Raw genomic sequence first — 15,096 nt, 5'->3', positions numbered from 1 at the left:
AGCAAAAGCAAAGCTAGAAATCTGGGTGTAATCATAGACAGTGAGCTACATTTTAAGAGCCATGCCAGTTATCTCACAAGATCAGCTTTCTACCATCTTAAAAGCATTTCAAAACTATGGGGATTTCTATCAAAATCAGACTGAGAAATTAATCGATGCATTTATAACAAGTAGACTTGACTACTGTAATGGACTATTCACCAGCCTCCCAAAATCAGTTGTGTGGCAGCATGTGTTCTCACCGGAACTAAAAAGTATGAACACATTACACCTGTTCTTAGATCTCTGCATGGGCTCTCCATCAAAAATAGAATTGATTTTAAAATTCTGTGCTTGTATACAACGCTCTAAATGGCCTTGCACCCCAGTATATAAAAGACATGCTAATTAAATACAAACCAGTGAGAACTCTCAGGTCCAATGGTAGTGGTCTTTTAACCATCTGTGGAAGCTGCCTTTTGTATTTATGCCCCAAGTAGATTGAACACCCTGCCTGAGGACCTGAGAGAGGTCCCACACTGGACACTTTTCACAACAGCCTACGGCTAAATTCTTGGTGTGCAAGTGTGTGTGTTTTGTATCTTTCAATTTATGTCTACACTGCTCCGATTCCTGCACTGCACTACCATCTGTTGATGTACATATTTATTGTCCACATTTGCACTTTTAAAAAGTTGTTACAATTGTATTGTCATTTTATGTAAAGCACGTTGTGTTGCCCATGTATGAAATGTGCCATATAAATAAAATTTGTTGTTGGTTGGTTAAAGGGCAGTACAATCACTCACTACACCACCCTGCTGAACCCCAACTCGGTGGGATTTTCCCTACATAAATGAGAAGAGGTGGTACTTACTTCCACAAGTGAGTATTGATGTGATGCTCCACCATGGCACTGAGAGCAAACCGCAAATGGTGCAACCGCCGGTCAAAGGTGAAGATACTAGAGCCCAAAGCGTGGCTTCCAAAAGTACATAGCTAAGAAAGGGGAACAACATTATTAAACCAGTTCTGCCCAGGTAGCCTAGTTTAATAATTATATCCTTGACAGCAGCGGTATATTAAATAAGTTCTCATCTGTAATATTTAAACCAGCCCAATAAATTCCAATGTGTCCAGTATGATCTTTCTATTTGTTATACAAGGTATACTATATCCAAACTTCCAAACAAGCACAAGTTTCATTAGCCATGTAAGTTTGCACATACTAGGAATAATAATAATAGGATAATTCACTTAGTCAGCAACATAATCCATTTGTTGGTCTGTTTGACTTGTTGAGTGACAACCGATGATTAAATCTTTTCGAACAGGTAACATGGAAACCCATTCGGCTCTATTAATGTGCAAAGCCTGTGTGCTATTCATTCCCGCATGATAATAATGGAAATGGCAATGTTAGGTGCAGGAAAATAACTTTGTAGTTTCTAGTGACCATTCCACTGCTGTCGACAATCCATTTTCTGCATACCAACTGAGGTCTGTCACTGGTCTGCTTAATGTCGATAGTCTCAAACGGCCCATATAAAATCTTTTTGTAATACACGTGTGAATAAGTTAATAATTGTAAATCACATTTCAGTGGCCTTATTCACACGAAATAGATAACGATTGTACAGAAATAGGTAGCAATTGTACAGAAAACGCCTTGTGTTCTATTGTAACAGGTGTCTGAAATTCAGATTTGACCAGAAATGTAAAGCGCTTTGAGTGGCTGTTGCAGCTAGAAAAGCGCTATATAAAATGCAACTTGATTGACTGATTGATTGATTGATTGATATGCACTTAACTGGGTGAGCTGGCAGGATCTGGGTGAGCTGGCAGGATGTCCCAAATTGAAAAAGAGTTGCTAGCGATGTTGTGTCAGCATCTTCCTTGCCGCCAAACACAACATGATTTAACTGTGTTTAAGCAGTTGCCGTATCATCTGCTACTAAAGGTCTGCCATGAGCATGGTCTGTAATATGTGTTTGTTAGCCACAACAACTTCCTCATCAAACTCATTGCCAACTGCCTTATTGTTCTACATTTGGCTGCTATGGCGATGACATAAAATGCAATGCTCCTTACTGTTTTTTTCCTGGGAAAGTCCTACCCAACAGTAACCAGTAAAATGAGTGAATGCAAAAGCATTCATGGTTTATATATTTGTGAATAAGCTATTTTCTTAAATATGCCAGCACTAAGAGTATCAAAAAGGACAGTTGTTTGCATGTAAACCTATAAGATTGCAGCTTGCTATTAAAGATTTTTGAAACATCTAACAATCTAAGTTAGCATGTGAACAGCGAATAATGAGTATTTATAACAATGACTGTTATCGTTATTACTACAATTAGAGGGCTATACTTAATAACTGTTAAGATACTTAATGACTTCTGTCATGAAGTATGTTTTTGGTGCTCACCCCGAGTGGTTTGGGGTGCCATGGAGTGGCAGGTAGGTCCCTAGCCTCCACTTGTTCCTCATCTTCACTCTCCTCGCTTGACAGCAGGCTTTGATTAAAGGGGTAGGGAGGCTGTACCTCGACCTCTACGACACTATCACAGTCTTCCTCTGGGCCACTTTCCAGTGACTCCCTGGACCTGCTAGGAAGGCAGAAGAGTAAAGAGTAGTAAGGAATTAACAAAAAAAAAAAAGAACCCCCCCACCTTCAAAAAACAAAACAAAAACAAAACAGACCAACACTGAGAGGAAAGGGTTTGATGGGAAAAACATGATAACCGAGTAGATACCTGTTATCTCATCATAGACTCCTTTCAAACCATTGATACTTGGGAGATGATGTTGAGCCAAACCCAATATCGATGGTCTACAACACAGTAGTTGCAACAAACAGCCTTTCCTACCCTTCACATACAAATTGACATTTGGCAGGAATAGCAGTAAGCAAACAGAAGAGACTCTAACAAGCATGGTTGGATTAAGTTTACATCTTACTGTACCCGCAGCATCTCTGACAAACAAAACAGCAACAACAACATAGCATTCCATACCTGAGAACTGAACAGCTGCTGCCTAGGTTATGTGTGCCATGTTGAGCTGCTGATGTCTCCTCTGGGCCCTCTGGATGCTGATCGGCAGTGTCTTTTGGTGTGTGTGGGTCCCTGCTGACTGGGTGTCGCTCCAGATCATGGCCTGTGGAACCTGCTCTCTGTTCCATCACCAGCTGGTCAAAACTCTTGCTCCTACCCAGCACTTTCCGCTGTTGGTGGATGGAATGAATCTATCGTGAAAAAACAGGGGGGAGAGACAGAAGTCCTTTTAACTTCTTATCCAATACAAACAACCATCTACAGTTTTTATCTCAGTTCCACATTTCTCTATTGGACAAGATGCAACATTTAGGATGGAGGAAGCACAAATACCTCTGTGACTGCATATTATACACACACAGTGGCTTCAGAAAGTATTCAGAAGCCTTCACTTTTTGCACACTTTATTGTGTTGTAGATTTAATGTTAAATTGATAAAATTTCCATTTTTACCTATCAATCTACACTCTACTACTACTACTTTCAGCTGCTCCCATTAGGGGTCGCCACAGCGGATCATCTGTTTCCAATTCTTCCTGTCCTCTGCATCTTCCTCCGTCACACCAGCACCTGCATGTCCTCCCTCACCACATCCATAAACCTCCTCTTTGGCCTTCCTCTTTTCCTCTTCCCTGGCACCTCCATATTCAGCATCCTTCGCCCAATATACTCAGCATCTCTCCTCCACACATGTCCAACCCATCTCAATCTTGACCCATCAATCTACATTCAATAACCCATAATGCCAAAGTAAAAAAACATGTTTTTAGAATTTTTCGCAAATGTATTAAAAATTAAAAACCGAAATCTCTCATTTACATAAGCATGAAAAATTCACGTTTTCACTTTTTCACTATGAGTTACTGATTGTAGATTGAGGGGCAAAAATTGAAATTGTACCTATCCATTATCCAAGCCGTTTATCCCCAACCAGGGTCATGGGGATGCTATCCTATCCCAGCAGTCATTGGAAGGCAGGTGGGGAGACACCCTGTACAGGCTGCCAGTCCATCACAGGGCTCGCACACACACACACACACACACACACACACACACACACACACACACACACACACACACAATCAACTCTAGGGACAATTTAGTATGGCCGATTCACCTGACCTACATGTCTTTGGACTGTGGGAGGAAACCGGAGCCCCCGGAGGAAACCCACGCAGACACGGAAGCATCAAATGGGTGTAAAGAAATACAAGTTGATAGTGATGGAGAATGAGCATGGTCTGAATATGGAGGCAGAACATATGTTTGATGAGTCTGATGAGATGGATATGGATCATACTGATGCACGCAATGAGAGCATTATTGATTTAACACTAGAACAACCGGGATTTTACTCTGACCTAAAACGACCACGGGCAATCAAAATGACCGCCGGTTTTTAAACTCTATATTCTGTCAAGATAAATACCTAATTGAGATATTAATGCACTGCATATGTTAGTATGTCTGTTAGGAAACGACTGACACCAAAATTAACATTTTAATAACTTTCATTCATTCATTAATTATCCAAACCGCTTATCCCACTCTCAGGGTTGCTGGAGGCTATCCCAGCACTATTTTTAAAAATTTAAACTTCAAAGAGACATGGTCGAACTTGAATAGCAAAATTGAAAAAGTGAAAATATTACCTGAAAAACAAAACGGAAAACATATTGCTAATCTAACAAACATAACAAGGGCTATAAAATATGTAATATGAAAAAAGAACTGAAAATAAATATTGAAACAGTCCAAACAACGACCGGAATTTAAAAACTACTAGAACGACCATGGGCGGTGAAAATGACAACCCACGGTTTTTAAACTCTATATTCTGTCAAGATAAATACCCAACTGAGATATTAATGCATTGCATATGTTAGTATGTCTGTTAAGAAACTGACAACAAAATTAAAATTTTAACAACTTAAATACTATTTTTTCAAACAATTTAAAATTGCCGCTGTCCAATGCCTGTAAATACTGCAATGCCCCGGTGGTAGTAATGGTGCTTCTGAAACGGCGTCTGTAACCTGACATGTTGGCAATAATCAAAAATCGAGTTTAGACTATTACTCTGCACTGGAGAAGTGTATTTCTAGGACAGAGCAATAAACTTCATGAAGGAAATTATGTGACCAACACACGTCATCAATAGTGACATGACGTGCATGATCACACACAAATTTGTTGTCATTTTGACTGGTCACGTTGTTTTAGGTAGATCTTATCATAACTTTTTTTTCTGTGCTATTAATCTAAAACTAATTTTAAGGCAAATATATGCAATTTTAGGAGCATTCATGGAGTGAGGTCTGTATCTTTTTTTTTCTCCACAAAGTTATTAAACTTTGAAAATCCAAAACGGTCGTAATGACCATCTTGGTCATACTAGTGTTAAGAGGTTCTCTGGTAGACTGGGCCGTTGAGTTTGGCATTTCCATCATGGCTCTATCAGCCCTGCTCTCCATCCTGAAACTTCACCATCCCTTTCTGCCCGAAGATGGACAAACATTACTCAGAGCAAAAAACATACAAAATCGAGGCTTTAGTAGGTAGAATATTTCACTATTTTGGGAATTTTATCCATTCAAAATTAAATCTACAACACCATCAAGTGTGCAAAAAGTCAAAGGGTCTGAACACTTTCTGAGGCCACTGTATACTCTCATAAAAAAGTGTATCATAATGGATTAAAACAGCATAAAAGGAAAGTAAAGGGTCTGTAGGAGGTTACATTGCACATAAGCTTCTGAGTACACAGCTTCTTCCTCTCTGGATCCAGCACTCCACAGTGTTTGTCCAGGTCACATTCTTTCTCTAGTGAAAGAAAAACACAGTAGCCATTCAGTAGCAGCAACAACAGCAGGACACAAACAGTCAGATGATTTATGCTAGTCTCAGTTTACAGACCACCCTTTGGTAAGAAGATTGATTAAATTCAGTGGCATTAAGCAAGATTTTTTTATGTGAACCGTGAATCAAATGACTCCCTGTAATAGTAAAGGATTGTTAGTACTTCCAATCCCACTTAGAATTACCACCCCAGTCCACAGTTTATCCATTCATCCATTATCCAAACCACTTATCCTGCTCAGGGTCGCAGGGATACTGGAGCCTATCCCAGCAGTCATTGGGCGGCATGCGGGGAAACACCCTAGATAGGCCACCAGTCCATCACAGGGCTGACACACACACACACACACACACACACACACACACACACACACACACACACACACACACACACACACACACACCTAGGGACAATTTAGTATGGCCGAGTCATCTGACCTACATGTCTTTAAACTGTGGGAGGAAACCGGAGCACCCGGAGAAAACCCACGCAGACACGGGAGAATATGCAAACTCCACACAGAGGACGACCCCCAAGGTTGGACTACCCCGGTGCTCGAACCCAGGACCTTCTTTCTTGCTGTGAGTCGACCACGCTAACCACTGCGCGACCGTGCCGCTCAATCGTCTACAGTTTATCTTTGCTTTCAATTCATTGTTTGGTTTTGTCAGACCAACAAAGAGCACTTCCCCCTGTCGATGAGTTCTACCTTTCTTTCACCAGATTAACCCCCCCCATAAAACTATATATAAGCCACTCATAGCTCAAAAAAATTCAGAACACTAGACAACAGAACCTGTTAAGCATAAAAATGGCTGGGACTCAAACAAAGAGACTGACTAGTGAAGAGATTCAAACATCTGCAAAGCTAAAAAGACCCATGTATGCATCTTGGAAGTTGGCGGACCAAACCAGGGCTGAAACACGAATGAATATTGAACATGCATTTGTCACAGTTCGGTCACTGTGGGTGAGCAAAAATTCTTGGAAGAGATGGGAGAATTGGGGACAGAGGAGTGGGGAGTAGCTTAGCTATGGAGGTCTGTTTTAGAATTTATGTAAGGCTACTCTCTCCACTCTCACAGTCACAAATCTCTTAATGCAGCTTTAAGGCCTATGTGTATTATACAACTACCGTATTCTGTATACAATCTATATCTATGCTAATTCAATTATAATAGCATGAATTTAAGTCTAATGAAAGATATGTATGAGAATATGCAGGTCAAGAACCAAAAGCCATGACATGAACCACAACTTACTGTCAAAGAAAGTTGAATCAGTTCATCTGGATACAACGTTTATTGACAGATATGTTTCATCACTCATCAAAGTGACCTCTTCAGTCTAAACTGACTGCAGGTATCCCCACTCCGTATAAACAGTACAGTTGTATAATGACCGAAACCAACAACCAGTTTCATATACAAATATGGATGTGACCATTAACTAGAGTTTCAATGACAATGTGTACTATTCACAGAGGATTTGGGAATGTTTGCAATCACAGCATTGTAAGATGGTGACAGATGTACTCTTACCCCCCCCCCCCCCCCACCGGTTCAGGGATGGTTGTTCCCTCTTCACATAGATGGCCTCTTTGACTTCCTGTTGAAACCAGCGTTCCTCCCTATCAAGGATGTGCACATCCTCATCCTTGAAAGAGTGGCCACTAGCCTGTAGATGGGTGCAGACTGCAGAGTCCTGGCCTGATGTGTTAGCTCTCCTGTGTTGTGCCATCCTCTTGGCCAGCATGTTTAGTTTCCCCAATGTACAAGTCACGGTAATCCTCCTGGCACTTAACATCATACACTATATTGCTCTGTTTGTGCCGGGGGACCTTGGAGTGGATCAACTTCTGGTGCAATGTGTTTTGGGGTTTGAAAGCATCTGAGACACGGTGTTTAGAAAATACACGTCTCCATTTTTCTGACAGTCCCGCCACATACGGAATCACCACTGGTTTACGCTTAGGCAGCTCTTGTCCTTCTCCTCTCTTCGACTGGCTGTTGCACTGTTTGGGCGTCTTCCTGGCTTTGACAAACACCCAGTTAGGATAACCACACTTAACCAGGGCCTGTTTAATGTAGGACTTCTCTCATTCCCCGGCCAGTGTGTCACTGGGAACATTGTCGGCTTGGTGGTACAGTGTCCTGATGACTCCTAGTTTGTGCTCCACGGATGATGAGAGTCAAACCTTAAGTACTGATCAGTATGTGTTGATTTATGGTAAACATCAACAATCAAATGTCCCCCATCACGAATTGCAATTTCACAGTCTAAAAAGGCTAACCTGTCATTTTTCACATCCTCCCTGGTAAACTTGATGTGGTTGTCCACAGAGTTAAGCCCCCCCCCCCCCGGGGGCTAAGAGTACATCTGTCACCATCTTACAATGCTGTGATTGTAAACATTCCCAAATCCTCCGTGACTAGTACACATGGCCATTGTAACTTTAGTTAATGGTCAGGCCCATACTTGCATATGACACTCGTCGTTGGTTTCAGTCTTTATGCAACTGTATTGTTCATAAAGGATGGGGATACCTGCAGTCAGTTGAGACTGAAGAGGTCCCTCTGATGAGTGATGAAACATATTTGCCAATAGACGTTATATCCAGATGAACTGATTCAACTTTCTTTGATTTTCTTACCTGGATTATTGAGCATGCACAAAGACACAATTTACCGTAGACTTTTTTATAAGTGTGGCTGTAGGTCCTTGGGCCCCGTAGAAGACATTGTGGGTCATCTGATTGCCCTGTCACAGGCCTCAGCAATGAGTGTTTTGCTGAGGGAGAAGCGGAGGAAGATGTGGGCCGGGATTGTATTTGCCAGGTGGGAACCCTTGCGCAAGGGGTGGAGGGGTGGGGTGGTGAGGAAGGAGTCTTCTGAGGGGATATCTCCATCGGAAGGAAACTGCAGAGGGAGTTGGAGAAACAAACTGAAGAATTAATGGATAAGACATTTGATGATGGAGGGTTCTTATCTATCATGTAGTTGAATACAGCAAGTGCACCAGCAAATTTCAAGCACTTGCAAGCTCCAAATGACGACAAAAAAATTATATTCAAAAAAGCCACTATGGTAGGCTTACATAATCCGGTTAATTAATGTTATACAGCTTGTAGAGTAATAAACATTGTCACTGCCAGTCAAGAATATCCTGACCTTGTAAACAGACAAGGGAACATTAGTGATAGTTGCTGTGTTGAATGGAGATTCTAAAGCCAAACATTTGGGTTTCTGCTCATGTCCTTCATTATCACACCTAATATTCCTTTGTCTCCATTCCATACCTATTACCCTATAGCTCCTATTGGTGTTCAAACAAACCAATGAGAGAGCAGCAAACAGGCGCCTTAATAATTACGTATACAGGATGCAAACAAAGCTCATCATGGAGCAAAGGAGGCCAGCACGTGAAATACATGGACTTCCTTTATAATTATCCAGGTACTGCAGTTGGAAAGAATGTGTTAATACCTGACAGCCTCCTTCTGGGCCTTAACAGATTTGTGTTGGGGGACAGCAGATGCTGACAAGCGGCTTCCTTCCTCTTGGTACGTGCTATCCTTCTGCCTGTCTCTGGTGGAGGAAACCGCTGGCGGAGGGCGACCAGGCCTAGGTCGCTGCTGGGGGGCGAGGGTGGAGGGTTGGCTGCACGGTTTAACGAGGGCACTGTGGCGCCTCTCACAATGCTTTTCAAAAGCCTGGGGCTTGACGACCTGACCACAGTGGCTGCACACCACCAGATAGAATTCATCATGAGCTGGGCAATGGCCATATATCGGCATATCTGCATAGGAAAATGTGAAAATATAAGAGAAATAGATTTATGAAATGAAGGTTGGTATTTTCAAAGCTAGAAAAGTCATTCAACGAACAACTACCCCCTTACCTTCGTTCCTGAGGGTCATGGTCTCTATGGGTTTCTTCCCATACTTGCTGCATTCTTCCAGTTCGGAACACCCTGCGTGCAAAGAAAAAAAAAGCTTAGACGGTACTTCGTGTAGACATAACACGCAGATGTGTCCACCGTGTATAAATAATTTAGGCAGAAACACCACACACTCATTTATCCACATGCCCACTGTCAGAGCTGCGCTTCAGCCTAGCTCTTGCCAACGTCGCCTGGTTAGTTTTGATGATAAGTAGGCTGGCCAAATCCCTCTTAAGTAGCGTTCCTGTTTACTGCGGGGGGAGTGGTCAGCTAGCCAACATTACTTAAACCATTCCATGATAGCACATTGATATAAAATACGGTGTTTATTTTACGTTACTTTTGTGAATTCCCCAGAAAAGAGAGATGAAGTTGTTTTCCCTGGCTTGACACCTACAGCGCTGGGAACCGATCCAGCACTAGGACCCAGCAGGGTCTATTGTTTGGGTCGGGCTTTGTGCCGCTTTATGTCCATTGCAGATATAAATCACTGTGCAACCGCCGTCATGAAGAGGCAAAAATAACATTTCCGGCCGGGTATACGACTCACCTTCTGGTAATAAAATATTAGCTCTATCTACCCAAGCACTCCAGTGTAATCCGGCAAAATCGTCGAGATGGGGATTTCGCCGATCCAAAGCGGCCATTGCTGCTCCGGCGCGTTCACGAGTTGACACCATCGGTTCACGTTGCGTCCCATCCGCGTCAGGAAACTCACATCGGTGTCAGATTATGAGCTACGTGACCCTGCGCGGAAATTGCGCTGTTTCGAAGAGCCAAGTGCGGGTGGAGCTATGCCTTTCAAACTGGTCAAAATTCACGTGTTTTATCGTATTTGGCTCACAGTACAGCAGATTAACAAATAAAAGGACGATGATCATGTTCCTCATTGGTTTGACAAACTGATGCGTTTCAGATACCGAGAGTCGGGCGTCACAAGGCAACGTCATAACAGACGTTCAGTTAAACAGAAAAAAACGACACAGATGACATATCAGCTCTTGCTTTTAATGTTGAACACTGAACAGAGTTTATATAAAATAGCGTATTTCTCCCGGGAATGAAGTTGGACTCTAAGGTCTACTCTTAACAATCACACCATAGCGGATCAGGTGATTAACGGCAAAATAAGCAGACCTAGTTCAAATGGGAAAAGCATTGCATAAAGTGAAATGACATCCATGACAAACTGCTTGTTTGATTTGCCTAACTCGAGGTAGGAGAGATCACGAGAAAGCTACAACATTTATGTTGCTAATACTTGAAACAACTGAGATTAAGAACTAACGTTAGATTTTATTTTTATCTTTTTGCATGCAAACAGTGCAGGAGTTTGCGGGTTTATTTTCTTAAAAAAATCAACTTAAAAAAAACTTAATTTAAGTAACAGTACAACCATGCATGACAAGAGAAAATTATCAAATATTTTACCATTGTGATTTATATCCAGTATGGCTCTAAAGGATTGGTGACAAAATTTCGATTTTCTTGGAAAGGAACATCAACAAATTTTAAAGCAAATGTAAAATAATTGAAGGGCTTTTGTGCTGATACACCGTGTTCTTTTGGCACAACAATCAGTCAGGTATTAAGTTGCATAACGGAGTGTTAAGAGACAATATGGGGGGGGGGCATTGCTTCACTCATCTCAAAATGGTATTTTGAATGCATTAATTCATATGAACGCAAAAAAAGGTTTTCACTTATATTAATAGAAAGCACACTTTCAGAAGCCAAATTTAAGTTGGACCGAGACTATTTTGGTTACCTACATAATAGATGTTTCATATATATATATAGTGTGTGCAATATCAAGGTCAGCACCAAATTAATTCACCATTCTTTCATTATTGGCTTGGTGTTATTCTGTTTTTCATTTCCTACATTGATTGGTGCCAATTTGTGAAATGCATATTTATGCCAATAAGTTATAAACTCGTTTTGATTTGGCATACACTTAAACTGTTCACCTAAGCATTTCATTGGATTCACTCAAGTGATGCCAGATTATACAACTAGTACAGAAAGCTTCATATTCCACAGCTGCATATTATCCAAGAGAAGGCCACATGGTTCCCTCTATTTTTGAGTGTCAATATTCGATAGATTACTTCACATAAAAACTTGAAATTTAGTGACCATTGTCCACAACATACATTCTAAACAGCTGTACTTTTCTGCTTTGATTTCAGTCTAACCAAGTTCAACTTGAATAACTTCAGAGACTTGTTTTCAAGATTAATCAAAAACATTTTCCTAAGCATAGTTAGTAACAGACAAGTCCCTCCCAGTCACTACATGTGGGAGTTTTGAGATGAGGATGCTCTGCAATTAGGATGGCTCAACTTCTCCCTTCACATTTGCAGGCTGGTTCGCTGATTTATGGAAGGGTGTTTCCTTGTAAATGAACCAGCAGTTGCCACCCCAAAGTATGAGGTTGAGAAAACCAAAAATCTGCAAAAGTAAGTCAAAAAAGGAAGGTAAAATAAAAAAGGTCATAAATCTCAAAACTGTAGTGTTTTTGGAGTTGGTTGAGTTACATTTTGCTTACCACAGAGGCGTTTAGTCGGCCCATGCGAGGCACTGCACCTGGGGTGCACTTGTTGCGAGTGTCCTTGCAGACATCAAGGAGCACTACAATGGTTGAAGGACTGGTGGCCCACTTAACATCAGTCAAGCCTTTACCCCAGGCTGATGAGGACACAAACCACAGGAAGGCCAGGAGTGCAGTTATCAGCAGGTCCTTTTAACGAGACGGAGAAAAATATCAGTACAGGGCATATCAACAAGACAGTAACCATTTCAGTCAAGGAACGTTCCACTGTAGATGCCAGCTAGAGGAGGCCTGACTCTGTGGCAAAGAGAACACACCCTTCCCAGTAATTAATTTACACTGCACTGCTAAACACCCTTCTTCTGAGCTCCTGTTGGGTTACAGAGGGACACAGGCAGCTTGAGCTCCAGTTTAACGTCAGAGAGAAATTTTTCGAGAACATCAAGTCCACTTGAAGTGCCCAGTGTTGACAATCAGTCAATGCCTTGGCTAAATTTGCAAAGGTGCTAAAAGTAAACCTTGGGAGTTCTAGTCTGCTTCAGATGCTCAACTTTTTAAGTGAAAACCATAAACTGTTCCTTCATATTACATGAACAGGAATGTGGTCAGTCATAAGCATTTCACCAACACAAGCAAACATACCACGATAGGTCCCCGACTAGACTCTCTGTAAAGGTGTTGGTAGCCGAGGTAGAGGACCAGCGTGGCAGTACTGTAGAGGAAAGCAAAAACTCCAATACAGACAAAGAACTCTGCTGAGGATGAGTGGTCTCCGGTTAGGTAGAAACTGGTGGTGTCGGTTTTATTGACTATACAATCAGGGACATTGTATGGATGCTGCATCAACCTGTGAGTGCAGAGGTACAATAAATCAGTATTATGACCAGAATATAAAATATCAATATTATGAGCAATAATTGGTCATAAACAACAATTGAGTGGTGCACTGGCTTCTAATAAGCCAGTCCAAGGAGATTGGGTATGCTTTTTTTGTATACACCTGAATGGATAGTTGAAGATGGCATGTATTTCACTGACGCTAGTACTCTCTTGGCACTGCACATTGATGCTCGTGGTTCCTGCATAACCCCCAGTCGTAGCAAAGGCAAATATAGAGAAAACCTGCAGCCAACGTTGAAAGACAGAAAAGAGGAGAAGAAAGGTTGGGACAAAACAACGTTTGGTGCAAGTACTATCGTGGTGATTAAGGCACACTCCGCACCACACTTACACATACTATACACAGCATTAAGTCAGTTGTCCTTCCGGGATACTGAGGTTAAAACTACGCAAAGCTGTGGTTTAAACCAGTTATTTCGCGCTTGAACACACTTAGTACTTAGTACTGCATCCTCATTACTAAGTGTTAATATTATTTTTACTTGCCAGCAAAAGTGATAATTTGAGTTTACAGCAGATCAAGGTACATGAGTAGCAGGTGCCTGTGTGTGCAAGCGAAAACATTCAACAAGAACACGATGTCAACTAGATTTATGTAGCAAGTAACATACAGAATGATAACCCGATGTGTTGGTTACATCGTAGACGTTAAATAAATCACATGGCAGACGTTTTTTTTTTTTTTTTTACCGTGGATCAATTTGAACAATGATTGAACAATGAGAATTGCGCATGGCATTTGTGGGTGTGCTGTATGTCACAAGACCGACACGATCTTTTAAGGTATTAAACTGTGCGAAATGGGTAGCTCACACATTCAAGATAGCCCATATAAGTCACAAGGTAGAATTATTGCAAACTACTTACCCATTCGAGAAGTCTAATGAAGGCCAGTGGTTCTTTCAGGGGTCCCAGATCGAGGCTGAATCCCGACGTCATAATTTTCTAATGATAAAAAGATAAAAACTGTAATACCATCACTTTGGTGTATTGCTTAGAAAAGCATATGGACATGTTCGCCTGAACGTGTCCAATTATAGCGCGGCACACAAGTTTTTTGCTTTTTTTTCTGTAAGCATTTTTTACCTGGGTTACGCTTTCCATCGAATCTCAAGAAACGTTTTGTCGAGTTTCGCAAACGTACCTCCTTCCGTATCTCTTTGATTACTTTTTTTCTCGTAGTTCCTCGGGTCTTGTCAAACTTTTCTCCAACTTCAGCGTTTAGCGTGTCACGGATCACGTGATCACGTACGTGGAGACTGTCGTGAGGGCAAATTTCTTTTTTCTCTCCAGTGAAAGTGGGTCAAGTAGGAAGCCACTTTCCGTGGGTACGAATTTAGCTCGTATGGTACACGCGGCAAATACGGGAAGTTAATTTTAGGCCATACAATTCTATCACTCTAAACACAACCCCTTCTTTAACATTTTTATAGCCGTTTTATATTAACATGTTTGCATGCGCTTCCCATGTCACCCTCCCATTTTTGTAAACGGAATATTCACCGTTTTCAAAAACGGTGGCTATTCTACACCTGAGCAGGAGTCACTGCGATTGTAAACCCTGATTATGACTTTGTGTATTGTATTCAGTCATATTTTGCGAGTAATGTGCAGTCGCAACTCTTCAAAGCGCGATTACCCGCCACGTAATATGAGGCTTGTATCACAAGAGGTCGCTGGTCCCTCACGCTGCGAGGTGTGTCCCACCGAAACGGCCCTGTTTGTATTCAAAACAAGTGTTGGCAATGTTCTTCAAATGACTACCACAACGCCCTCAATTAAAGTAACAAGATCCCATGCACACA

At 41.6% G+C, this 15,096-nt stretch overlaps 2 protein-coding genes across 3 annotated transcripts; both read right to left on the bottom strand.

Moving 5' to 3' along the window:
* Positions 1 to 445: 445 nt before the first annotated feature.
* atxn7l2b (ataxin 7-like 2b) lies at positions 446 to 10,517 on the bottom strand (the record flags this gene model as incomplete). Its single annotated transcript, XM_056275234.1, has 9 exons — positions 10,388 to 10,517; positions 9,796 to 9,867; positions 9,381 to 9,693; positions 8,584 to 8,813; positions 5,776 to 5,858; positions 2,997 to 3,226; positions 2,408 to 2,588; positions 857 to 978; positions 446 to 455 (listed from the first exon to the last, which is right to left on the bottom strand). Coding segments are annotated over exons 1-9 (1,371 nt in total), but the record flags the coding sequence as incomplete, so codon positions are not given.
* A 307-nt stretch (positions 10,518 to 10,824) lies between these two features.
* On the bottom strand, positions 10,825 to 14,517 carry sypl2b (synaptophysin-like 2b). Of its 2 annotated transcripts, none has more exons than XM_056275232.1 (6): positions 14,378 to 14,517; positions 14,159 to 14,236; positions 13,392 to 13,513; positions 13,034 to 13,238; positions 12,389 to 12,580; positions 10,825 to 12,291 (listed from the first exon to the last, which is right to left on the bottom strand). In XM_056275232.1, exons 1-6 carry the CDS (start codon positions 14,393 to 14,395, stop codon positions 12,169 to 12,171), a joined length of 738 nt encoding a protein of 245 aa, XP_056131207.1. In that variant the 5' UTR covers positions 14,396 to 14,517; the 3' UTR covers positions 10,825 to 12,168. The 2 variants fall into 2 exon arrangements, with proteins under 2 accessions (XP_056131207.1, XP_056131208.1); XM_056275233.1 differs by having other exon boundaries at positions 14,436 to 14,509.
* Positions 14,518 to 15,096: the final 579 nt, after the last annotated feature.

The sequence above is a fragment of the Lampris incognitus genome, chromosome 2, assembly GCF_029633865.1.
Source record: "Lampris incognitus isolate fLamInc1 chromosome 2, fLamInc1.hap2, whole genome shotgun sequence".
NCBI lineage: Eukaryota > Metazoa > Chordata > Actinopteri > Lampriformes > Lampridae > Lampris > Lampris incognitus.
This window is presented reverse-complemented; position numbering and strand designations above follow the sequence as displayed.

Coding starts and splice junctions, on each gene's coding strand:
- sypl2b (XM_056275232.1), bottom strand. Junction 13,514..14,158: donor TCATTAGACTTCTCGAATGG/GTAAGTAGTTTG, acceptor CGTTGGCTGCAG/GTTTTCTCTATATTTGCCTT. Junction 13,239..13,391: donor ATCTTCAACTATCCATTCAG/GTGTATACAAAA, acceptor CTGCACTCACAG/GTTGATGCAGCATCCATACA.